The sequence below is a fragment of the Sebastes fasciatus genome, chromosome 2 (genome assembly GCF_043250625.1).
Source record: "Sebastes fasciatus isolate fSebFas1 chromosome 2, fSebFas1.pri, whole genome shotgun sequence".
In the NCBI taxonomy this organism is placed as follows: domain Eukaryota; kingdom Metazoa; phylum Chordata; class Actinopteri; order Perciformes; family Sebastidae; genus Sebastes; species Sebastes fasciatus.
Genome location: NC_133796.1, coordinates 39434467 through 39461431, shown reverse-complemented (window position 1 = coordinate 39461431; position 26965 = coordinate 39434467). Strand labels below are relative to the sequence as shown.

The 26965-nt window shown below is 40.2% G+C and overlaps 2 protein-coding genes and 2 long non-coding RNA genes across 4 annotated transcripts in view; 1 reads left to right on the top strand and 3 right to left on the bottom strand.

The window, feature by feature from the left end:
* LOC141760622 (uncharacterized) overlaps nt 1-26965 on the bottom strand; it is a 210709-nt gene that overhangs the window by 104260 nt on the left and 79484 nt on the right. The window lies entirely within an intron of this gene.
* mtfmt (mitochondrial methionyl-tRNA formyltransferase) lies at nt 107-9599 on the top strand. Its single transcript, XM_074623231.1, has 9 exons — nt 107-719; nt 2872-3069; nt 4450-4572; nt 4663-4765; nt 4858-4933; nt 5026-5117; nt 5205-5283; nt 7137-7210; nt 9051-9599. Exons 1-9 carry the CDS (start codon nt 541-543, stop codon nt 9231-9233), a joined length of 1107 nt encoding a protein of 368 aa, XP_074479332.1. The 5' UTR covers nt 107-540; the 3' UTR covers nt 9234-9599.
* LOC141760630 (uncharacterized) overlaps nt 5961-26965 on the bottom strand; it is a 55015-nt gene continuing 34010 nt past the window's right edge. Inside the window, exon 2 of the long non-coding RNA XR_012592413.1 lies at nt 5961-6184. This is a non-coding gene — a long non-coding RNA (uncharacterized LOC141760630). The remainder of the gene's footprint in view (nt 6185-26965) is intronic.
* fgf19 (fibroblast growth factor 19) lies at nt 10780-14761 on the bottom strand. The gene is made up of 3 exons (XM_074623465.1): nt 14414-14761; nt 14195-14298; nt 10780-11382 (listed from the first exon to the last, which is right to left on the bottom strand). The coding sequence occupies exons 1-3, from the start codon at nt 14616-14618 to the stop codon at nt 11056-11058; spliced, it is 636 nt and encodes a 211-aa protein (XP_074479566.1). The 5' UTR covers nt 14619-14761; the 3' UTR covers nt 10780-11055.

Below are 26965 nucleotides of genomic sequence, written 5' to 3'. Positions count from 1 at the left end.
ATTAGGCACTGGTGCTATAAAGTTATTCAGTCAGTTATTGATCCAGGAAGTTTGAATCTGTCAATATCTTTCCAACTTTACCAAAGGAGATCATCTAGGGTGGGGCTCTGTACATCAGCAACGCGTGGACTGTCAGGAATGATTGGAAGAAGAATGCTCTATGAAGTAACTCATTCACTCCAGTTACAAGTTACTAACTTGAGGGAACGACTTAATACAAATGTTCTCCTAGGAGATCTAGGGGGGCTCCGTACCAAACAACAAAGGCTGTCCTCAGCTCTCTCTGACATGAGGATTTAATCGAGCCAATGGGGATCTACCAGTGACCTGTGGAGGGCAGCAGCACGCCTCTGCTGCGTCTAGTCTGCCGCTAATTACAAAAGAAGAAGAAGCCGGAAACGGAAGTGTAATGTAAAACATGGCGGCGACCTGTCGACATGTTTAGGGCAAGTGTCGACTCCGGTCACAGAAACTCTCTTAATGTGTCAGCGGACACGTTGGACACCCGGTATCTAGAGCTGAAGCCACCGCTCTGTTAGTATGTGGCGGACCGGGAGGACGCTCCTCCAGCTCCTCCAGCGCTGCGTGGACCTGCGGACCGGCTGGCTGCAGCGGCGGTGCTGGAGGATGATGTCAACTTCAGGACCCCCCTGGAGGCTCCTGTTCTTCGGCTCTGATCAGTTCGCCGTAGAGTCTCTGAAGCTCCTCACATCCAGCAGGTAGGATCCTCCTACACGCCGTCCTGTTACACGGTGTGTCTGTTAGTTAACCAGAGGTAGACAGCTGAGTAACAGCACGCCCTCCAGGTGGAGCTGCATCACTGCAGGATCAGCATGAACATGGAAATGATAGATTTAGTTAAAGGTCCCATATCGTGCTCATTTTCAGGTTCATACTTGTATTTTGTGTTTCTACTAGAACATGTTTACATGCTGTAATGTTAAAAAAAAACTTTATTTTTCTCATACTGTCTGCCTGAATATGCCTGTATTTACCCTCTGCCTGAAACGCTCCATTTTAGCGCATTTCAACGGAATTGCGTTGTCATGCAACAGTTTGGGTCCATGTTTACATCCTGTCAGCTGATGTTATTCACATACACAGCAACAGGAAATAAACTGGGACACATTTAGAATGTTTACGTTTAAAAACCGTGTAATGGTCTAAATATTGTTTATTTGTGACATCACAAATGGACAGAAATCCTAACGGCTTGTTTCAAACACACAATTTCTGAATACGGGCTGTGTGTATTTCTCCGTATATTGAGCGTTTTGATAGTTTGACAGTATTTATAAAGAACTTAAACCTGCTTTATAATGTAAAAGACATGAACATCTCACTTTTTACAATATGGGACCTTTAAACGAACATTGTTTAGATTTGTTGGGTTTTTTTTCTGATAAAAAAGAAAAGGGCAAAGTAAAGCTTCCATACCAGTGAGATCAGCTGTGAAGACTAGTTACTTGTTTGAAAGTTAAAGGACCAATATGTAATGTATTTACTGTAATGAGTTAATTCCAATGTCTAGTCTAAAAATGAGGATAGCTACATTGGAAATATGTTTAATGAAATAAATGTGGAGTCGGTGGAGTTTCCCTTTCACCAAACTAAACCTTTGTGAAGGCGTATGTGACTAAAGTGTTGCATGAAAAAAATGATTACTTTTTCTTTAAATGACATCAATATCATTGAGTCAAGTCAAGCTACCTCATTATATCCAATTGTAAATTTTAGTTATAACTGACACAACTGACACGAATGTTGACTTATTAATAATAATGGCTTATTCTTTGATCATTTTCAATCCTAATTTTGCCTACATTTATTTTTACTTTTTTGCGTTTTGTGTTTGGTCAACATTAACCTTTAGAAGTTTGGTTTCTTTTGTTATTGTGACATTACAATGTCATTACCCTAATCTATGTCCTAGACCAGGGGTCTGCAACCTGCAGCTCCAGAGCCACATGCAGCTCGTTAGCTCCTCTCCCTGTGGATTTAAAAAAATGGAACTGAATAACTGTTTTTGATTTATCATTGTTCTAGGTCTATGGTACGACGGTACGACGGAGTACTAGGGCCACATTGAGGAAGAAAAAAATCTGATTTCGGGAATAAAGTCATAGGTTTACGAGAATAAAGTCGTAGTATTATGAGAATAAAGTCATAATAAAGTAGTAATTTAACATGCTATTTCCTCTTTTTCTTGTAAAGTTATGACTTTTTTCTCGTAATATTCTGACTTTATTCTGGAAATCTCAGATTTTTTCCCGTCAATGTGACCACTAATACTCCGTAGTAAATTTCCACTTTGGTCCTCACTGCATTAAACTTATATTCTATATACTTGGACTATAAACTGTGTTACCTTCATCACAATGATCAAATGTTGTGTGGCTCCAGACAGATTTTGTTTGTGTGTTGTTTTTGCTTAAAATGTCTTTTTTTTTTTCTTTTTTTTAAGTTATTTTTTTGGAGAGATTTTTCAAGCATTTTATTGATAGGACAGTGGATAGGGTGTTGGAAAGGGGGAGAGAGAGAGGAATGACATGCGGAAAGGACCACAGGCTGGATTCGAACCCGGGTCCACCGCTGCTAGGACACAGCCTTGTCAATACATGGGCGCTAAAATGTCTCTTTTGATAGTAAAGGTTGCTGACCCCGGTCCTAGAGTTTTGAATAAAGGTGGGGTTAGATTGCCAAGTCCCAATCTTCATTTCAGTTTGGTCGTAGCGCGGTCATAGATGCTTGAATGGAGTTTGTTGGGCATCTTCACCTTGCAGCTCATGAAATGACTCTTGTACAGTACTTCATCATCTTGAAATAAGAGAAGTGAGTGCACGAGAACTAACCTCCGTGTTGTGTTTGTAGGAGCTCCAGTGAAGGGATAGTGGAGTCCCTTGAAGTCGTCACTTTGTCTGGTGATGTCCCGGTGAAGAGGTTCGCTCTACAGAACCACCTTCCAGTCCACAGCTGGCCTCCTGACAACGTGGACGGACGGTTTGATGTCGGGGTGGTGGTGTCGTTTGGCTGTTTACTCCACGAGAGACTAATCAACAAGTTTCCATAGTGAGCATTTATTTGTATGTCAGTGAGTCATGTTGTCTCTTAATTGTGACGCCGCCGTCCTCGGTACCCACTGAACCTAAATCTCTAGGGGTGTAAGGATATGTTTTTACAATGATACGATGCGATTTCCATGGTACCGATACGATTGAAGGATGATATTTGGCTCATCTAGAGTGATACGATACGATTCAATGATTTGAAATCGATACAGTAACTTTTTTTGCCAAAAATGTCACAGCGTGACTGTGACATAAATATCTGATTCTGGACAGTGCAGGTCAGGATTCCTCAAAGTTTTTCTTGTGATGGAATCGGGTAAATTAATTATGGATATAAACAAGTAAACAACCATTAATGGCAAATACATACAGCTTTTATTAGAAAATAATAAAAAGTACAACTGCAGGACCTGTTGATTCAGTTCTCAAGATACAAGGCAGTGCAATATTTAACACAAAATATAATAAACCAACTTCTATTCAAGATAAATGAAAGGTGGTTTAACCTGCTACTTCTGTCCTCATTTTCAATATAAACGGTAGAGTAATAATACAGAGATCAACTGATAGTGATCAAACAGCTGATAGTGATCAAACAGCTGATAGAGATCAAACCGCTTTGGACAGAATCATTCCTCTACAAACGCTGTTTAAATAATCTGCTTCTAGTCATCAAGTAGTCCACCTACAGTGTTCATTTAGGGTATTTTCATACATGAAAACATCTGGAACAACATTTTAAAACTGTTAGACTAACGTTAGTTGAATTTCTGTTTTTTTTTTTTTTTACTTTACTCCCGTGATAATTATCCTCGCAGACCGACTGCTCTCCGGCTGGATACGTGAGGCTGATGCTGCGTGCACATAGATATCATGACGGGGAAAGGAAAGTAATTTTCTCTGAATGAAAAAACAACCGTCCAGTGGATTGATAGTGCCTGAAACTCTCCTCTTCACCGCAGTGCCAGCAGCTCATGCACACTGGTCGCTTGCGCTCGACTGCAGAGGGCAGAGCTGGCAAGCTAACGCACGTCTGGAGAGTGAACCGGAGTCACGTTTAACATTTCTTTACTAATAAAAGTGCTAAAAAACACTTTCATATAACGTTTGTCATCTTTAAATACAAGGTGCAAATCCTTAATATCCATACAATCGATTTTATATCGATATACGTTTCCCTTGAAGGACAACTTGCCGAGTACCTATCGATGTAGTTGGATCGTAGGAATATAAATCGATACATCGATGTAGTAGATGAATCATTACACCCCTAATATATATGCATTAAAAACAGGGTGGTCTAACTATTATACATAGTCTAATCTACACAGAAAGCATGAACTCATAAACTCTATATAAACTGTGCACACTTTCATTGCAGTGGGATTTTGAACGTTCACCCCAGCCTGCTGCCGAGGTGGCGAGGTCCGGCACCCATTGTCCACACCATCATGCACGGTGACGCTGTGACAGGGGTCACCGTCATCCAGATCCGCCCTCACAGGTAAGCAGAGGGGAAAAAACCTCTGTGTTCTTCCTTTCTTCTTTTCCTTACTACAAACAGAATCAGATTCAGAATGTCTTCACATCCCAGGTTTGATGTGGGCCCCATTCTCAACCAGGAGCTCCATCAGGTCCCTGAGAACTGCACCGCCGATGAGCTCGGAGCCGCCCTAGCCACTAAGGGAGCACATCTGGTGAGTTGCTGGGACACGCCTGGCGGAGTGATGGTTACCTCATCATCGTACTAACAGGGTGGTGACGTAGTATTTGTATTCTTTGTTTGCAGCTGATTGATACGCTCAAGACGCTGTCTGAGAGAATGGCCCATAAAAGGGAGCAAAGACAGACGGGAGCAACATTTGGTACGTCAGTCTGAACTACATACTGTATACACAGTCGTGCTAAATATGAAACGAGGAATTCTTCCAACTTACACATTAATTTCATCCAACAGCTCCAAAAATCAGTACATCCATGAGCTGGGTGGTGTGGGAGGAACAGACCTGTGACCAAATCGATCGTCTGTATCGAGCCGTCGGATCATGGGTAATGAGGACCGATCCGGACTGTTCAGGTAGAGCCACAGAAGACACTGTTGAACATCACTGTAATCATCCTTCTCTCTGCCGTCAGATACCTTTGAGGACCACATGGATGGGCAGGACGATAAAACTTCTGGACTTTGTAGGAAAATGTCACATTTCATTTTTAGGTAAGTTTGTCAAAATCAGATTTATAAGACCATGAATATATTTACGGTACATGTACACTAATCAGGTTTTTGGAATATCCAGATTATGTGTTTATGAATGTAAAAATCATCGTGGTTTCAGAGAAGTGAAATAAGCCTCGATCCTGTTTCTGATTATCTTGAATATGCCAGCTGGGTTGCTCTGATAGAAACTGAGATACTGTGATTGCTGGCGTGTCCCTAAATCAAACCACGTTGTAGTCTGTCAGTAAAATATATAATCTGAATGATGTGCACACTAATAACAGAGAGGATACATTATGGCTTTGTCATTTTCATCCTCCAATGAAATGGGTGACCAGTTGGAGAAGCTAAATACAGCAAAAGTCCAGCGAGGCAGAATCCAGAGTGAGTTTGTACAGCAGTTACGGTGATGTCTTAAACCTCGTTCACACTGGGAACGTCAGGAGTGCGTGGCGGCTGCGCTATCTGTTGTTTTTTATTTCGGCGGCTCAGCTGTGTCTCTTCGAGAGATACGAGGTCTCGCCTATTTTTGACGCGAGCCGTGCGGTTCACAGCAACAACAGACAGTGAAAGTGATCTATTGACTTTATATTGACATCATACCAGCAACATTACTACAGTTACGATCCCTATCTGTAAAAAATGTTATTGAGATAAAAAAAAAAAGTAAAGACTTATTTTTAAATCAACACTTCCTGCTTTCATTTAAAAATAAAAGCCCTCAAGCCATTTTTTCTGTGGACAGAATTCCTTCATTTGTTAACACAAGGCTTTTATTCTGAAATATTTGCCGGACAGTGTTGTAGAACATGCAGTGACTTGCTCCATGAATGAATAGAGTACGGGTTTTAATGGTGGATTATTACTATTATTTACAAATTACCACACGTTTCTTAACCTTTCTCTGTCTAAAATAAATTTGTCAGAGAAGAAGTTGAAATACCTGAACACAAGCACAAAAGGGAGTTTGATGCATCAATTCACTCTTCTTCCGCACAACATGGACCGAATTATACCACATTTCAAGTAAACGTCATACTGATTAATAATCTAGTGAGCTATTAATGTATACTACCCGTGATTTGATAGAAGGCTTCTTTTTAGAGCCAACGTGGGCGAATAATGGCCTGAGAACACGACAAACGTTCGGTAGTTCCGTGAGAGCAACAACGACCTAGCAAATCAAACAAAACTGTGTTCTTGCTCAGATTTTCTGCATCACCAGCTAAATGCGTGTACGTTTCCGTGGCGATGCGTACACACTCTGCGCCGCTGTTGTCGCACGGCTTCGTTAGTTTGGATATATAACATATTCCCTCAACTGAGCATCTGTATCGCTGCTCATAGAGAACATGATCAGGATATGCCAGTGGATGTGAACTCTCCCTCTGAAGTGAGCTTCTTCCAGTCCGGTCACCGAGGTCCACGGGATTCAGCGAGAATGCTGTCGCTAAGTTCCGAAGGAGTTGATTAGTGAAAGGTGCTTTTTATAGCTGAGTATGTGAACATAACCTCCTCCGGACCAGGTTAGGCGTGCAGCATAAGTTACCATGGCGATCTAGCCAGTTTAATAGAGAGCTACCTTTGTGCCATTGAGAACTGTGGCTCAGGCTCAGCATACTTTGCTAAGCCATTGATGCTGCTCGGTAGTACACCCCCTCAGGAGACTGCTGTGTGTCTGCGTTGAGTTCTTCTGAATGGGAATATTTTCAGAAGCAGAGGCTGCACCCTCTGAGTGAGAGGCCAGATGGTATTGAGATGTGACGTGTGTGTGTGTGTGTGTGTGTGTGTTGGCTGTAATGTGCTCAGAGTCCTGAGCTGTCGTTCATCACACATGTTGTTTTTTGCAGATCACAGGAGGACGCCTGTCCCTGGCTCAGTGAGCTATCAGAAGGAGTCCAACACTCTGGCTGTCTGCTGTAAGGTCTGTTCAGCTCCGTTACATTGATTTGGTTTAGTACTGAAAACGACTTCGACCTTCACACCTGTCCCTCTTTACTCCCCCCCACATACCCCCCTCGAACACCACATGATGCATGAAATTATATTCATTCATTAATTTGTGATTTTACATGATGTGTAAATGTCCCGAACAGCAGAGTTCTGATGGGATAACCTGTGTAAATGTCCCTCATATCACTCAGATAATATGACCAACAAGGTGAACATACCCTCATGTTGTTTTAAAGCAGGCGTGTCCAAAGTTTTCATGCCATGAGCCACATGAAGAAAAAAAACGTTTCCCCATTTCACAGAAATGTTGGCGTTTGGGAAACTGTAGATGGGGAGTGGGGTATGGCGGCACGGTGGTGCAGAAGTTAGCACTGTCGCCTCACAGCAAGAGGGTCGCAGGTTCAAGGGCCCTTCTGTGTGGAGTTTACATGTTCTCCCCGTGTTAGCGTGGGTTTTCTCCGGGTGCTCAGGTTTCCTCCCACAGTCCAAAGACATGCAGGTTGGGTTCATTGTTGACTCTAAATGTCCCGTAGGTGTGAATGGTTGTCTGTCTCTATGTGTCAGCCCTGTGATATTCTGGAGACCTGTCCAGGGTGTACCCCGCGACCCCGAATAGGATACGCGGTTACGGATAATGGATGGATGGATGAATAGCTTCACAACAAACCTTTTCATGTGTGCATACATTTTTCAGAGTTTGGATTTTTTGGGATTGCAGAGCAGGTAGGCTAGCTGCAAAATTGTCTGACCTCTGTTCTGGCTTTTTACCCAGTTAAGACTTGAAGGACTTAAACGGACACACTTCCTCTCCAACTCTGTAAAAAAAGCTAGTCATTTGTAATGTGTCTGGAATCTCTTGTATTCACTGTCCACTTTTTGCTTTCTTGCTAGTGCTGCCATGCTTGGTGACGGTGACTGGCAAAGCCTCTTTGGCACAGAAAGAAGTGTGCAGGCAAAGTGCCTGTATGGTGATAGTGACACCTAGTGTTCACAATAGGAACTGTATTTTAATTGCAGGCAAAGTATAATCATTACCTCCACCAAGGCCAAGGGCCTTGAAATTTAGCACTAGAGACCTAGGGCATTCAGTGGATGGATTGCTTTTTCTATGGTGTTCCTCAAGGTCTTGGTGTCTTAATGTGGTATTTTGGAGGGATTATTGATCATTTTTTATCAATTCTCCAGTGGTAAAAAAATGGTTAAATTTAGCACAAAATCTGTGTAACAAATAACAAACAACTTATTAGACATAATAGAGCATGGGGATATACAGTGTACTTCTATCATCATGTTCTAAACCCTTATATACTTTCACTATTTATTCTAATGAATTCAGTCATTCATTAATATTTATTTCTGATTTATGACTAGAACAACTTGACACACAGATGATGTACACCACTTCTATGTGACATCTACTGTTGACCTGCTATCTCTCCCTAAAGACCCCCTGCACTCCCCTAAAAAAAGACTAAAACAGCTCTATTGTGGGTCTCAGAGGGTTAATTATATTATGTTGGGTAAATTGTTCCATGGAATTAGTGATGTGTAAATGTCCTTTATGCTGAATATATCAAGACAACAGGTAAACATGGAGGAAGTGTAGTTTGTATGAACAGCCAATTAAAACAGCAGCAAATGAGAAAAGTGGATTCTTACTACAAATATAATGAAAGAAACAAGGAAAATGAAGAATAATATTAGTCCTAAAAAGGCCACATTCTATCCCTGTAATGTTTCAAATGTAGTGACAATAGCACTGCATTGTGACATGTGTGTGGCTCAAACATTTGTGTTGATCTGTGTTCCAGGACGGCTGGGTGGGATTCAAGGCAGTGCTCCTGAAGAAGAAGCTGACAGCCGCCGACTTCTACAACGGCTACCTGCATCAGACGGTGCAGAAGAAGAGCCCCGCTGAGACGGACCGAGGATTGTTTGTCAGCAGAAAACGAGGAAGCGAAGCGCATCAGATGAGCGAGAACTCCACGTCGTGATGCAACGGCGGTCGCTTTCTTCCTCGATGTGAACACTGCAGACATGACGTCACCGGATAGAATTTAACTGCAATTAATTTATTACTCTTGTCTGTTTTAAGACATCTGCGTGTACAGTACATCACTGAATGTGCTGTTGACTGACGGATACCAGGAACAACCATGAACTGTTTAGTTTCTAGACCATGGTGAATATTAAACCTGCTAAACAGTCTATTTTAACTGACTTCTGAAGCCTCATACGAGGTTAAACCAAGCGAGAAATGAGAAGATGAAGCCAACGCCAAAGTGCCCATAGACCTCCATGTTACAATGCCCAACTCTAACAGCAGAAATAAACATCTTTACAGCCTGGTTCAAAAAACAGTTTTGGTCTCTATAGCTAATACCTCATGACAACTGTACGGGGGCTGAACTTTTATGTAACTCACCTGTTTAATTTATTTTAAGACTTAAAGCTGTAGTAGGCGAGATTGGAGCAAATATGATTAAAAAAAGTTATTTTTATAAAACTGTCGCTACATCCTGACATGTAGTACATGAAATGGGTAACCTGAAAAAAAATGTGTACAAGCAGTAAGAGCTGATCTGAGGTCTGCTGTCCAGCTGCTGTCTTTGAGAGCCGGCTGTCAATCACTCGCAAACTCCGACCAAACGGTCAAACTAGGCAGCGCTGATCAAATATGAATCAATATTCTGTTACGTTAATGCCTATTTCTCTCCTCAGATGTTTTCAGAATCATCTTGTAGTGCACGGTTTAGCTGTAAAATTAAAACGTCTGTGACCCAGCAGCCATGTAGGAAATCTCTTGAAGGAACGCCAAGTACCGGTCACATGGGAACGCTTCTCTCTCTGAAATGACCTGTGATTGGTCAAAGTCTCCCATCACGGGCTAGATTTTCCAAAGCCTGAAAACAGAGCCATGAGGAGGAGCAGAAGTCTAGTTATCTCTCAGAACACTTGAATTACAATATGCTGAAAGGTTATTATGGAATTTTTGCACAATGATGCCAAAAATATACTGCCTACTGCAGCTTTAATGTGACAAGCATTAATGCTTTGAAGACTTTATTCCAAATCTATGAAATTAAACATCAAACCGCTGCTTTACATGAACAGGAAACATCAACACACAGACAGAAAATGCAATGATATATTCAATAAAGCATACAAGGTATTTACAGTCAAACTGTTAGACATTTAAATAACCAAATAAATACAACTATACTACTGCAAGAAAACTTGGGAAAGTAGTCATCTTTTTTAACTCACTATCCCATTGCAGTCTTTTTCCTCTTCCTCAGTTCACCCTGAGGTTCCTGGTGTGTTCACAGGTACACACTTTGGCAAAATGTCTCATCACATCTCTGGTGCTCCCTCATGTGGCCCGACACTTGCTAGAATCAAACAGTGTGACTAATAGTGTGCCGTTCTTTTCCTTTTGCAGGTTTCTGTAGTTCACTGGTCACTGATCATGTGACCTCGTCTAACTAACTACCCAGAGTGTCAAACACGTCCCTCCCTGTTTGCCACAGGCTTTTTGGGGGGGGGAGGAAGAAGGAGCACACTCCTGGTGTTAGCTCAGTAAATGTAAAGGTTCTTACTGAAAGTGACGCAATGAGACATTATACTCAGTACAGGTGTCCCTCTCCACTCTGTAGGACACTGCACTTCTGTCCAGTCATGTCTGCAGCCTGGCTGAACATGCAGTCAGTTCCTGGTTCTACAACATGCAGGGAGGAGTGCACGTTTTCAAGCCTCACACGAAGTAAGACACACCTCAGGACGTGTCCACGTACTTGGTGTCTCACAGCTACCATCTCATCTCTTGTGGAAGCTGGGACTGTGAATGATCTGAGAGAGCTTTCCGAACGAGTCCATCGCGTCCACGGGTTCTTCTGGTGTTTGCGCTGCGCTCTGTGTGTACGGCTGGTCGGGGACGTCCAGTCCGGGGAACGAGGCCTGATCCAGGGTGCTGATCCTGGGGAGGAACTGGGCCAGAGCCGGCACGCCTCGGTCTCGACCCTGCATCCTCTGCCGCTGGTTTCCCAGACTGAGCAGAGCTCCGTGTCTGTCGGAGACGTAGATGTTGTAGCCGTCCGGCAAGATCTGCTCTCTGAAGGTGCAGTCGTCTCTGCTGTAGGTGTGCTGGAAATGATGGGACACACGTGGTGAATTACTTGACTAATTGCAACTTTGGGAATGTATTGACTTTGTTTTCTATGACTGTTCCATTCATCTTCATAATCTGAACCTGTCAATGTGCAGTATCATGTTTTCTTTGATGAACTCATCTAATGAAGTTCAGTCAGGAAGACCTTCTTTACACTCTCATCCCTCTCTCATCTCTACCGTCTCCTACTCTATCAGCTGACTACGGGCGTTTCACTCTTGGTTAACCAACCAGATTCTACCGCGCTCTCCCTGAGCCAATCATATCGTTGCAATCGAATTTTAAAACTGTTCTCCTCTCTGCTGCTGTCAGTTGTCATTTCAGTAGGAACCGATGCAACCCGCCTCGACCCCATCACCTCCAGTCTTCATCATATTCAGTGCCCAGGCCTGCTCTACATCCCTTCATTGGATCTTCAGCTACTGCCTTCACCACCACCACCACCACCACCAGTGTCTAGACTCCAGGGGGGGAATATATCCTAATCTCATCACGGCATCACTTCCCCCTTTTTGATATACTATTTTGCCATTGATCAGTTTTTCTTTACTCCATTAAAGAAATGTATATTATATTATGTTATGTTATGTTGTATTATGTTATGTTATTTTATGTTATGTTATATTATGTTATGTTATGTTATTTTATGTTATATAATATTGTTATATTATATTATATTATGTTATTATATCTTATATTATTTTATGTTATGTTATATTATGTTATATTATATTGTGTTATAATATATTATATTATTAATATGGAACTAGTGAAGCTGATTGAATCAGAATGTCAGTTTCCATTAGGATTGCATGAATGGTGTTTTTAGATAGCAGGCCCCTTTTATCAAAAAAATAAATAGATGGTGCTGCAAGTTCTTCGACGGCTGTTTACTTTGGCTAAAGAGAGCCAGTCAGAGGCCAAGGTTGTTGTGCTGCTGCTGGGTCTTTTTCATTCAGGTTTTTCCTCTTTGCAAACACATCCTACCCTGCACCACTGGACAAAGGTTGATGAACCGGTCGTCCGTCTGTTTGAATGAATGACTGACTGGCTGGCATGCAGTGTTTTTTTGAACATGGAAGCTGATTAACAACATGAAAAGCAACAGGACATTTTTTTTCTGGTTTTTTTTAATTTATTTTTTTTAGATGTATTGCTAAGTTTTGAAAAGGTGAAATTTACCAAAGATCACCATTGTTTTACTCTGTTACTGTAGCAATAGTTCATAGTGAATAATAATACGTCTAATTGTGAGATTCATTATTATTTTAGTAGTCATATAGTATCAGAAGTCTAGGTGTAACATGCTCAATGGTCTATCTACTTATTTATGATTTTACAGAGCTGGTGACATGTAACCTGTGAGGGTATAGAGCAGGAGTCAGCAACCTTTACTATCAAAAGAGCCATTTCAGGCAAAAAAAAAAAAAAAAAAATGTCTGGAGCCGCAAAACATTTGTGCATTGTGATGAAGGTAACAAAGTTTATAGTCTAAGTATATAGTATATAAGTCTAATGCAGTGAGGGCCCAAGCGCAAATGTACTACGGAGTATTAGGGTCACATTAAGGGAAAAAAATCGGAGATTTACAGAATAAAGTCACAATATTACTAGAATAAAGTCGTAATATTACGAGAATAAAGTTGTAATATTACGATAATAAAGTTATAACTTTACGAGAAAAAAAGAAAATAACACGTAAAATGACGACTTTATAATATTGACTTTATTCTCATAATACAACAACTTTTTTCTCCTAAACTTGTGACTTTATTCTCAAAATCGGATTTATTTTTTTTCCTCAATGTGGGCCTAATACTCCGTCACACTGTCGTACCATAGACCTACAACAATGATAATTAAAAATGAAAATGTAAACAAAAAAAACGTTATACATTTCCATTTTTAAAAATCCACATGGAGCCACTGGAGAGGAGCTAATGAGCCGCATGTGGTTCCAGAGCAGCAGGTTGCTGACCCCTGGTATAGGGCTGATGGGAAATGCGGACATACTAAATAAACAACAATATTAGATTGCTTTTAAAACATCTAACAACTGGATCTACTCATATGGAGGGAACCACATGAGAACACTGTTGAACAAGGTTATGTTCCAAGACGGAGGGGGCCACTGCTGACAATTCAGTCATGAAAAGTGACGTACTGAAATAAAAACGTAGTAATGAATAATGTCACTACGAAATAAAACTTTTTTCCAAAAGGCATTATAACATGAACTCCATTCAAGCAATAGGAATGACAAAGTCACATTAATATAATGTTATTAATTCAGTAAATAAATATGAAGTTATGAAATCATTTCGTAATTGATTTCTATATTTTACGGTACTTAGTGATATGATTATTTATTTCATGGTGTCCCATATCTTCCTTTCATACTGATCTGAATCTGGTGGGTTTCATCTGAAGTGAAATGACTAAACGTGTTAAATGTTGGTCTCATTTGAAAACATTCAGTTTGAGCTGAATATGTTGAAACTAAAATTTGACTATATAATTAAAGTTTGCATTAGTATTGTACATTTTACTAAGAGATCATTTTACCAATTTGATTAATATCTAGCCTAATTATAATCACTCTGCAGTGGCAATTAGACACAATTACACCTTTTACCTCGTGAAAGGAATTCCCTAGAATAAATAAATTAGGCTAATGAATTATTTTTGGCTGAATAATAAACTTATTCTCACAAATAATAAATAAACAACAGATGGAGAAATAAACGGACGGTATAGGTTTGTCACCTCGTCACATGACATCCTTACCGTTGAGTACAGCCTTCCATCGCCTTCTATGCAGAGAAACCGTGCGGTTGCTGCTCCTCTGATGACAACACATCCTAGATCCACTGGACGGATCTCCAGCAGGCCTGCGGTTCAAACGTTCATCAGAGTGAAAAACAAACCCCACACTGAGCCTACTCCTCCAGTCATCAGTGGGATTCACCAACAAGTTTGCTGTGTTTTTTAAAATGCTTGACTTACTGTATGGAGTTTGGTGCGCAGAGCCGTGGATCTGTCCATCCCCACTGATCAGCAGGTGCAGTCCTGGCCTGGCGGCGTACAGGTGCCTGAGCCGGACCACCTCTCCCCACCTGTGGGCGATGTGGGCTCCCTGGTCCGATAGGGGCACGCAAACAACGGCAGAAAACAAATTGGCAATGGATACGGTGACCAGGATCAGTAGCATGATTCCTCAAATCCTTCTGTAAGCGCTCTGTTGCTGCTCCCTCCAGTTGGCAGTGTGAAGTCAGCTGGCCTCATCTTAACACAAGCTTTTAAACGTGGTCCTTATCAGCAGCAGATAACCCTCTTTCCCCAGATCCAGTTCCCAGAAGCAGACCACAACACACACACCCCTGCACCACATCCAACTGAATCAGAGCTCTCCATTGGCCCTAGACGAGCCCCCGTCATGTCTATGTGAACAAAACTCTGGCAATTTGTCTGGTGTTAAATATGGGCTAACATGCTCTTTATAAAGTATGACTCACAACATGTTCTAAGCCCAGGAAACCGTTTTCAATTGGGCACACATACTGTATATAACCACAGAATGACATTGTCACTCTTGATAACTTCATCCAGCGTGAGGAGGCATGGGAGGGTGGGAGAATGAATCATATGATCATATTCAGAGTTCATTCGTCAGATTTGCTGCTTGGTTAATAATTTCCATGTTGAGTGTACCAGAAGACACTAATGAGGAAACACACTTCTACGCTTTCACAATGGAGTTTGACAGAAACTGTCAATGCTGGACCCGACTGGCATGGGGTTGGGGGGTTGTGGGGCGCTTCTGCTGCTCCAGGGGGCTCATGAGAATTAGACAGTGTAACTATTGGACCACTATTAAACTATTGTTTATAATAGTGAAAGCAGGTCCATCAGCATTTCCCATGATTAGCCTATATTATATTGTATTGTATTTTTTTTTATTGTTATTACCAAGGCCAAAGACCTAGGAAGGAGGTTATGTTTTCACCGGCATTGGTTTGATTGTTGGTTTGTTTGTTTGTCTGTTAGTGGTATTACTCCAAAAGTCCGCAATGGATTTGAATTCATTTTTTTGGAGGGGCGGAGTGTGGCGCAATGAACAATCCATTAGATTTTGGTGGCGATCCAGATCATGATCCGGATTCAGGAATTTTTTAAAGAATTCCGAACTGAGCCTTAAGACTACAGGGTATAACACATGTGCAGTGTGACTGATGACGTGTGATCTCGCCTTCTTCCTCCTTCTGAGAGCAGAGTGATATGTGTGTGGATGTGTGGCGAGGATCCGAGGTGCGGCGGGAGCTGCTGGCCGTTCGCAGTGAGACAGAAAAAACGGTAGATGACGGGATGACAGGGTATGGTGGGGCTGGAGCCGATCCCAGCTGACATTGGGTGAAGGCGGGGTACACCCTGGACAGGTCTCCAGACTCCAGACACAGGGCTGATACTTAGAGACAAACCATTCACGCTCACATTCACACCTACGGGACAGTTAGAGTGAACAATTAACCTAACCTGCATGTCTTTGGACTGTGGGAGGAAACCTGAGCACCCGGAGACAACCCACGCTAACACGGGTAGAACATGTAAACTCTACACAGAAGGGCCCCAAGCTGGGTTTGAACCTGCTGTGAGGCGACAGTGCTAACCACTGCACCATCGTGCCGCCCTAAGCACATTCTACTAATGATATTTACACTCTTTAACTTCAGTAACATTTTCAAGTACTTGTACTTGTAATGGATGTACATCCAATGTACTTTTACATTGTGGTTTTGCAACTTTTATTGAAGTAAAGGATCTGAATACTTCTTCCTCCATTGTAGTGGTAGCCTAGTATTAGTAGCATGGTAGTAGTAGTAGTAACAGTAGTAGTAGTAGTAATAGTAGTAGTAACAGTAGTAGTAGTAGTAGTAGTAGTAACAGTAGTAGTAGTAGTAATAGTAGTAGTAACAGTAGTAGCCTAGTAATAGTAGTAGTAACAGTAGTAGCCTAGAAGTATTAATAATAGCAGTAGTAGTAATAGTAGTAATAGTCGTAGTAACAGTAGTAGCCTAGAAGTAGTAGTATTAATAATAGTAGTAGTAGTGATAGTAGTAGTAGTAGCCTAGAAATAGTAGTATTAATAATAGCAGTAGTAGTGATAGTAGTAGTAACAGTAGTAGTAGTAGTAGTAGTAGTAGTAATAGTAATAGTAGTAACAGTAGTAGCCTATAAGTAGTAGTAGTAATATTAGCAGTAGTAGTAATAGTAGTAGTAGTAGTAGTAATAGTAATTAGTAGTAGTAGTAGTAATAGTAGTAATAGTAGTAGTAGTAATAGTAATTAGTAGTAGTAGTAGTAATAGTAGTAATAGTAGTAGTAGTAATAGTAGTAGTAGTAGTAATAGTAGTAGTAGTAGTAATAGTAGTAGTAACAGTAGTAATAGTAGTAATTAGTAGTAGTAATAGTAGTAGTAGTAGTATTAGTAGTAGTAGTAACAGTAGTAGTAGTAGTAATAGTAATAGTAGTAGTAGTGGTAATAGTAGTAGTAACAGTAGTAATAGTAGTAATTAGTAGTAGTAGTATTAGTAGTAGTAGTAACAGTAGTAGTAGTAGTAATAGTAGTAGTAACAGTAGTAGTAGTAGTAGTAGTAGTAACAGTAGTAGTAGTAGTAATAGTAGTAGTAACAGTAGTAGTAGTAGTAGTAGTAGTAGTAACAGTAGTAGTAGTAGTAGTAGTAGTAGTAGTAGTAACAGTAGTAGTAGTAGTAGTAGTAGTAGTAGTAGTAGTAGTAACAGTAGTAGTAGTAGTAGTAGTAGTAGTAGTAGTAGTAGTAGTAGTAACAGTAGTAGTAGTAGTAGTAGTAGTAGTAGTAGTAACAGTAGTAGTAGTAGTAGTAGTAGTAGTAGTAACAGTAGTAGTAGTAGTAGTAGTAGTAGTAGTAACAGTAGTAGTAGTAGTAGTAGTAGTAGTAGTAGTAGTAGTAGTAACAGTAGTAGTAGTAGTAGTAGTAACAGTAGTAGTAGTAGTAGTAGTAGTAGTAGTAGTAGTAGTAGTAGTAACAGTAGTAGTAGTAGTAGTAGTAGTAGTAATAGTAGTAGTAACAGTAGTAGTAGTAGTAGTAGTAGTAGTAGTAATAGTAGTAGTAACAGTAGTAGTAGTAGTAACAGTAGTAGTAGTAGTAGTAGTAGTAGTAGTAGTAACAGTAGTAGGCAAGGCAGGATGTTATTTTATCTCATACACAGACTGATGAGCTGATGAGCTTTATCAAGTCATGAATCAGTGTCAGAGTAACATGAATGAAATAATGCAGTAGTAGTAGGCTAGTTGCAGTAATGGCAATAGTGGAAGTTGTAGTAGACCTAGTAGTACAAATAGTAGTATTAGCTGTTGTAGTAGTAGTATTAATAGTAGTAGTAAAGGTAACATCAGTTCTATTGTTTTTGTTGTTGTAAGTCAGAGCAGTGTGGCAGAACGAAGAGTTAAGCCCAAGTGAAAGCCTAAGGGAACCGTGGCTCATGCCTATAGACTGCATGTGTCTTATATTGATGGCCATGTTGCATAATTATTATTACATAAAGTGTTAGCAAATGTACTCTGTCAAATTGCACGTTTTTTATTTGTGGATAGGGTAAAGTCTAGCGGTTGGTCTGAATCCAAGCTAAGCCGTGAGACTGGGTCACTGCACACTAAAGTAACACACTTCTTTCCGCTCTTATCACATTGTGGCCTGTGCTTCCGCTCCTCTGCTTGCATTTACATACAAGTTAAACTGTAATGGAGAGCAAACATCACCACTCACCAAAAACCTAACTCAAGGCTCACATTTCAAAAGCTTATCTTTGAGTTTTGAAAGTTGTAAATTGATCCTCTCTGTGTTATGGCACAGAGAGGATTTATTTTTCCCTTCTTCTGTTACTAGATGGCAGCCTACTTTCCCACATCCACAGCATGGACAGTTGAACGGCGATTAGTGCAGAAGACAGAGGAGGAAGACGGGACAGAGGTAGAGGGGAATACAATGGCAAAAGAAAAAAGGGGAGAAGAAGAGAAGGAGGAGACCGTCAGTGATGATACAAATCAAGGAGGGGAAGAGGAAATTGTAGGAAGAAAAGGAAGTGAAGAAGAAGAATCATGACTTGTGCTTCATCAGGTGTAGGGTTCTGGGGAATAAACAAATAATAAATCGAGCTGTCCCATTAGGATACTTAATCAGTTTCATGCATTTAAGGACATATTATTCTATAACAACAACTTAGAGATCAGGTAGAGAAGAAGAGTCAAACAATAACACACCGACACCATTCTCATCTTTCCTCCAGCACATGTTATGTATGCACACAGCCCAGCCAGGGCTCAATGGACCACTGCCATCATTAGAAGCATGAAACATTAGGCTTTTCTTTTGCCCTTAAACTAGCACAAACACAACATATTTACCTACCTGCATGTCTATATCTCATCAATATATATATATATATATATATATATATATATATACCTGATCAACCATAACAATAAGACCACTGAGACGTGAAGTGAATAACATTGACTATCTCATTACAATGGCACCTGGTATTGGGGGGGGTTATATTAGACAGCAAGTGAACATTTTGAAGTTTGAACTTTGTGTTGGAAGCAGAAAAAATGGGCAAGCGTAAGGATGACAAGGGCCAAATAGTGCTGGCTAGACGACTGGGTCAGAGCATCTCCAGAACTGCAGCTCTTGTGGGATGTTCCCGGTCTGCAGTGGTCAGGACCTACCAAAAGTGGTCCAAGGAAGGAAAACCGGTGATCCGGCTACAGGGTCAGACCCGAGGCTCATTGATGCACCTGGGGAGCGAAGGCTGGCCCATGTTGTCTGATCCAATAGAAGAGCTACTGGAGCTCAAACTGCTGAAAAAGATAATTCTGGTTCTGATAGAAAGGTGTCAGAACACACAGTGCATTGCAGTTTGTTGCGTATGGGGCTGCGTAGCCGCAGACCGGTCTGGGTGCTCCATGCTGTCCTAATGTTATGGCTGATCGGTGTAATATTTTAATACCAAATTGCTGTCATGTGTGTCTGCAAAATATCAACTTTCCAAGAACTAAGAAAAAGTGCCTTGTATTAAGCTTGGTAACAATGCATTTTTCAATAATCCAAAGAGTATCGGGAGTATAAAAGGTAAGACTTTTCTCAGCCATTAAAGGAACAACTCATCACCTTACTTTCAGACAGGCCTGTCACTGTACAGTGATATCTTCTCAAGAATGTAATTACAATACACTGGAGGCATGAAACACTCTGAAACAATACAGAGCTGTTTGTGAAGATTTGTTTGCTTGGCTACAGGCTCTGCGGTCCAGTTGATGAAATGAGCCTCACAGAGCAGACTGCTACAAAGTGCGTTGACCTGCAGACATTTGAGAAACATGGCTGCCTTGTAATGTTGATGATGCTGTTTCAGTCAGAGCCGGCCTGAGATGTTTGTCGGCTGAAAGAAACTTTAGCAAGATAAGGTCATGCCACAAAACTTCTGTGTGCAGCGGATGTTGCAGCCGTGCAAGCAACCGACCTACGAGGTCACGCACACCTGCGCTGATTTCCATCAAAGCACTGGAAGGTGATTTGTGTGCTTAAAAGTCAAACTGTCTTACCTTGGACTTCCAAATGGGTAGATTTATTATCATTAATTTTTTTACTTTTACAGTATAATAAATGTGAATACAAATGTGAAAATATATAAATCAAAACATAAATTGTATCAAAGCATTGAAGGAAATTGTAATGCAACAAAACCACCATCGATAACTAAATGACTTTTATTTCACGAGGTACCATAAATATAGAGACTGATATGTTGTGATCCATTAATATGGTCAGTAAAATCCCCCACCGAAATACGGGTACATTATTACATTTCTCCAACAGAGGGCAGCGGTGATGCACTGCAGGGGTCCCAGCAACAGAGAGCACTGTTAGTTTTTTTGTATTCCTTGATGAAACAATGAGTATAACAGGCATATAGTGCATGGACAGAGTATTAGTGGCTTTGACTGCAGGAGTGGGTTGTTATGATACAATAAGTGTAAAAACTTTTTTTTGCAATAATGTTTTTTTTTTTTCCAGAATGAAAATGTGCATTAAAACAGGTGGGTGGAAACACACTCTCTGACACTTGGAATTGGAAAAGAGACATCATAATTAATATTATCCATAGCTGCCATTTTCCTTCTATGACCAAGTTTGTTTTGTCTAAAAATGCAAATGGACTAATTCACGCTAAAAAACATTACATATTAACATAAGCCTACAACATTTTGAAGTCAAATTTGACATTTTTAGACAAAACAAACTTAGTTCCAGATCTGTTGGTGTTTAGGGGTGACAGAAAGTAAAGAGCAGAATATATACCAGCAATGTGTCTAGTCAGGATTTTATTGTATTATTTGTCTGACTATAATGTGGTTGATTAAAGCTGTAGTAGGCGAGATTGGAGCAAATATGATTAAAAAAAGTTATTTTTATGAAACGGTCGCTATATCGTAACAGTAGTACATGAAACAGGTAACCTGAAAAAAAATCATGTTCCTCTGTGTCCTCCGGTGCTCCTAAAGGCATCTGCAAGATTTCACAGACCGGAGGAAAACAAGCAGTAAGAGCTGATCTGAGGTCTGCTGTCCATCTGCTGTCTATGAGAGCCAGCTGTCAATCACTCCGACTCCGACCAAACGGTCAAACTAGGCAGCGCTGATCAAATATGAATCAATATAATGTTACATTAATGCCTATTTCTCTCCTCAGATGTTTTCAGAATCATCTTGTAGTGCACGGTTTAGCTATAAAATGAGAAAGTTTGTGACGCCGCCGCCATTGTAAAATCTGGTGAAGGAACCCCAAGTTCCGGTCACTTTTACAGCCTGAAAACAGAGCCATGAGGAGGTGCAGAAGTGTAGTTTTCTCTCAGAACACTTGAATATCAATATGCTGAAAGGTTATTATGGAATCTTTGCCCAATGATGCCAAAAATATACTGCCTACTGAAGCTTTAATTCATGAGCACTTTCTGAGACACCAGGGAGACGGAAAACTGCTGTTTAAAGACTCCTACAATAAACACAAACTGACAAATAGCCTCCCTTTATGATGTTAGTTGTTTTTTGTTTTTTTTTAATAAAAACTCAAATAGATGTGGGATTTCAAGACATCCAACAAAACATAAATTACTATCATTCCAAAATATAAAGAGCTATAAAGAGACCCGATGCATAGGGTCAGTGGGATGTCACTCAGCAAGTACACAGGAAATAACTGGGGTACTAAATGGGTGGTACTTAATAAGTATACAGCTCAACATCTGGAGCATCTCAGACAGATGATAACTACCCTTCTCCCACACAGACAAGAGAGTTTTCTCATTGAGAGGAAAGAAATGTTGATAGTTAATTGAGAAATATTTTTGAATTGGTCAGCTTTTTAATTGTAAACCAATGAAGTCTGATGAACTTTGGCACAATTTAACTGTGTGTGCCAGTTTCTGATTTTCATATTAATACTAACTATTAGGGGTGTGACGATTCACTCAGCTCACGATACAATACGATAGGATACAATACAATATGATACGATACGATACACGATATTGGGTTCACATTCTCGATACGATACAATATTATAACAATAATTTTTTTTTTTTTAAAGTTATTTTTTTGGGGTCATTTTTCCATTTTTATGACAGGACAGTGGATAGAGTCTTGAAAGGGGGGAGAGAGAGAGAGTGGATGAGGAAAGGGCCACAGGCCGGATTCGAACCCCGGCCGCCGCGGTCAGGACCAAGCCTTAATACATGGACGCCCGCTCTACCAACTGAGCTAACCCAGGCGCCCATAACAATAATTTTAACAAAACTTGAATGATGAAAATATATGACTGAAAAAGTAGCCTTTTATTCAAAAAACACAAAATGCAAAACAATGCTGTTGTTTGCCCTATAGTTAAATTTTTTATGGTATCAGTCCTTCCTCCTGTCCTCTATGCTCCACCAGTCAGTAACAGTCCTTCCTCTTGTCCTCTGTCCTCAATCAGTCAGTATCAGTCCTTCCTCCTGTCCTGAGAAAAAAGGTTGTTATTTTACGAGAATAAAGTCATAACTTTACGAGAAAAAAAAAGTCGTAATATTACAAGAATAAAGTCATAACTTTACGAGAAAAAAAGTCGTAATATTACGAGAATAAAGTCATAACTTTACGAGAAGAAAAGTCGTAATATTACAAGAATTAAGTCGTAACTTTACGAGAAAAAATTCGTAATATTACGAGAATAAAGTCATAACTTTACGAGAAAAAAAGTCGTAATATTACGAGAATAAAGTCGTAACTTTACGAAAAGAAAAGTCGTAATATTACGAGAATAAAGTCATAACTTTACGAGAAAAAAAGTCGTAATATTACGAGAATAAAGTCATAACTTTACGAGAAGAAAAGTCGTAATATTACAAGAATTAAGTCGTAACTTTACGAGAAAAAAGTCGTAATATTACGAGAATAAAGTCATAACTTTACGAGAAAAAAAGTCGTAATATTACGAGAATAAAGTCGTAACTTTACGAAAAGAAAAGTCGTAATATTACGAGAATAAAGTCGTAACTTTATGAGAAAAAAAAAGTTGTAATATTACGAGAATAAGGTCATAACTATACGAGAAAAAAAGTCGTAATATTACAAGAATAAAGTCATAACTTTACGAGAAGAAAAAAGTCGTAATATTACGAGAATTAAGTCGTAACTTTACGAGAAAAAAAGTTGTAATATTACGAGAATAAAGTCATAACTTTATGAGAAAAAAAGAAGTTCAGAATACCAAAGACAGTCCTTATTTAGTTCAGGCGAAATTGAAAAAATTAAATCATTGTCTGAAATATAAATGCACATTATGGGATTATCTTCATGATTGAAGGCATGATTTGTTCTCTTGGAGATATAATAATAAAAATTATACCAACATCTTTTTGTTTTGGTTAATTTTAGACAGACACGGTAGTCACAGTTGTTTTCTTACACTCATTACTTTGAATAAAAAGCAGAAAAATACAAGGATTATAAGGACATCATACGTCGCTTACACCATAGGTTCACCATAGGAAAATGCATATTTCCTATGGTGGTTTCCTATAATAATATTTATTCATATTAAATTGTAGTTTTGGACAGTTGTGAGCATTAAGTGTGTGCTTGTGTGATTGTGTGCATGCGTGCGTGTGTGCAGGTGTCCTGTCAGACAGACGGTGAGGACATTTGAATGCTCCCAGTAAAGACCTAATTTGCCTCTGGACTATCCAGAAAGCAGCCAGCTATTTCAACACCAGTTAATGTTGTTTGCTCTACTAATTGATGGATTATTAATGCTGTCAGTCAGCACACGAGACTGGAGGCAAACTTGTTGAAAAAAAAAAAAAGGCAGATGTGTTACGGTTTATCTTTCAGTCCAGATCCAAATATTGGCCTGCCTGAGAGGCGGATTCAAACAAACAAAGGTCTGATTTGAAAGATTTAAAATGAATTCAAATGGGCCTGTCTCCTCTCTCCTCTCCTGTCTGACCATGACACGCACACAAACACACACAAACACACACACACACACACACACACACACAGCCCTGTACTTCTATCTTTGTGAGGACACTCATTAACATAATGCATTCCCTAGCCCCTTACCCTAACCTTAACCATCACAGCTAAATGCCTGACCCCAACCCTTACACTAACCCTAACCTAAACCTAAACCTAATTCTAACCTGGACCTCAAAACCAAGTTTGAACCATCAAAAAGGCCTCTGAAGGTCTGTCCGAAGGTGAGGACCGGCCAAAATGTCCTCACTTTCCAAAAATGTCCTCATTCTGAAGGTTTAAAACTCAAATTGGTCCTCACAAAGATAGGTGAACAAGAACACACACACTCACACACACACACACACACACAGCCAACAGACCCAGAGCCAGGGCAGAAGAAACACCTCTGGGAACGCCAACAGGGACCAGTAGCTCCGTCGACAGGGAGACCACAGGGCAGGAGAAAACGCTGCCGTCTGCCCATCTTAGATGTGTCTGCGACGAATTGGCGAGCCTCTTGGCTCTTGTCTTTGAACAGTTCACACATACGTAGCCCTCGAGTGCCGATTTTGCGAGCACCGAGCCAATGATCTGATCTGGGACTTTTGCCAGGGAGCTCCAAAAAAAATCAGGGTTAAGTCTCGTAGTGTGAACAAGGCATGACTGTTACAATTAGTCCCTATTGTGAGAATGGGAATATTGGTACTTTAATTCAATCAATTGACCATTCTTCACTGACAGCCACTATAATCTGAATGTTGAAGGCCACTTTGATTTGGTTGCAGCTGCAGCAGGTGATAACTGCTGTCTGCTGGTGTTAAATGTGTGCACTATCTTAAAGCAAGTCTCTGTCAGAGACTATTACCACATCTTCAATTTGAATGTTTCTATCTAATGTTCATCAGAAAACGTAGGTTACTACATTCCAAGGATGCCAAATGTTGTAAAGGTTGTGAAGCCCTCAGAGACCAACGTGTGACAATATAAAAGAACATCAAACTGATATTTGAGCTTGTCTTGTCATTGAAGAGAGATGTATACAGATTAGTGAGGATGGAGCATCTCAGTCCTGTGTGGATGTACATGTCTGGATTAGCACCAGTCACAGGCTGTGGGATGTTACGATTGTAGGTGTATATGAGTAACCCCGATCCCATCAAGCACATTTATAATTATGTTGCTCAATGGGACATAGAAACTTAGCTAGTTCAACTCTCTTGATTACTTACAGATTATGTTGCTTTATGCTGTTTATAATTCCCCAAAAACCCAACAATTTGCATTATACTATGAACTAGAATGGCACTCGGAGACCGCAGACCTCCGCCAAGGTGCCCGAGTACGATTGCCCCCACCCCCTCCTTGCAGCTTGCGCCATCATCCACGTGAATTTTTGTTTATGTTGAGATCAGCTGTACGTAGCGGAGCATCGTAAAACACTAAAACTCACCTAAACCGTCGTCATTACTCTTTCCAACAATCAGAGTTTAATGAGTAAAAACGCTGAATCTACAGTTGTCTCTCTCTCTGAAGGAAAGAGGTGGGGTCATGCGTCATCAAGGCGTCATCAGTTACACTGCCCATGTGTTATACCCAGAGGTCTTAATGTTCTGGCTGATCGGAATCCTTAAAAAAGTCCTGAATCCGGATCATGATCCGGATCGCCACCAAAATCAAATGGATTGTTTATTGTGCCACACCCCACCCCTCCTAAAAATTTCATTCAAATCCATCACAGACTTTTGGAGTAATCCTGCTAACAGACAAACCAACAAACCAACAAACCAACAAACCAACAAACCAACAAACCAACAAACCAACGCTGGTGAAAACATAACCTCCTTATATTACCTCGTAACCTCCGGAGGTAATAATCAGTGTCACACATACTTTTTTAACTGAAAAAGTACTGAATGATAAAAGACAATCTTATTACAGAAACACAGATAACAACACACCGTACATTTAGGGGATCATGATTTTATTGTCAACTCGCCTTAAGTTAGACTTTAGCCATGTGCACAGCACATACAGTGTGACACTTTATCAGGCCCCGTATAAAACTACAGGACAAATTGATAAAAGTAGTTGATACAAAATTGTCATAAGACCACAGGACTCAAGAATTATAGATAGGACAGTATCATATCATCACTTCACAAAAGAAAAAATCCTGTCCCTGAACGCAGATGTCCACGTGGCAAAGTGAGAAAGACAGTTCATATGTAGATGTGTCAGAACCAGTTTGAGCAGTGAAATCCGGTCAGTTTTGTAACTATAGTCTAACTTTAGTTTGTCCCGAATGGACCGTGTTTACAGATACACACCCAATTTCACTTTAAAATCATCAAATTTCCACTCACTTTGAATGGTCACTTCACTCAAATTGCAAAAAAAAAAAAAAAAAATGTTCCCTTCCATCTAGCCATGCAGATAGTGTGTCTTTTTTAACCAGTTTGTTTTTTTCATCCATCTCTTGTTGTGCTTACAGAATTAAAAAAAATGACATTTAAATAACTTCACAGCAACATCTAGAAGAAAGTAGTTCCAGTCAAAACGGATTGTTATCCCGCATAACAGGGATGCTGTTTTTAGTGTTTCAAGAAGGAGGTCTTAGAGAAGGATATCTCAAAACCTGGGCATGTAAAAACAAAACTATCTGCAGGACCAGATACCACTCGGTAGGTAGGTGAGGAAATATATTTTTTTTGTAATTTGGGTGAATTGACCCTTTAACAGCTGTTAAAGAAGAACTTTAACAACTACATTGGTCTTGCTTGGACTAAAGCTGAATAACCAAATGAGCAGCCGGAGTAGAGGACTGGCTCTGGGTCAGTGACAGAGGGCAGAAAGCGATTCTATTGTAAACATGATGCCCGCCATGCAAAGCAGTGATACCGGAGAACACTGAGCACAAATGTGAGCGCCAGACACACCAGTAGACCTGCAGAACATCGCTGCTGACCG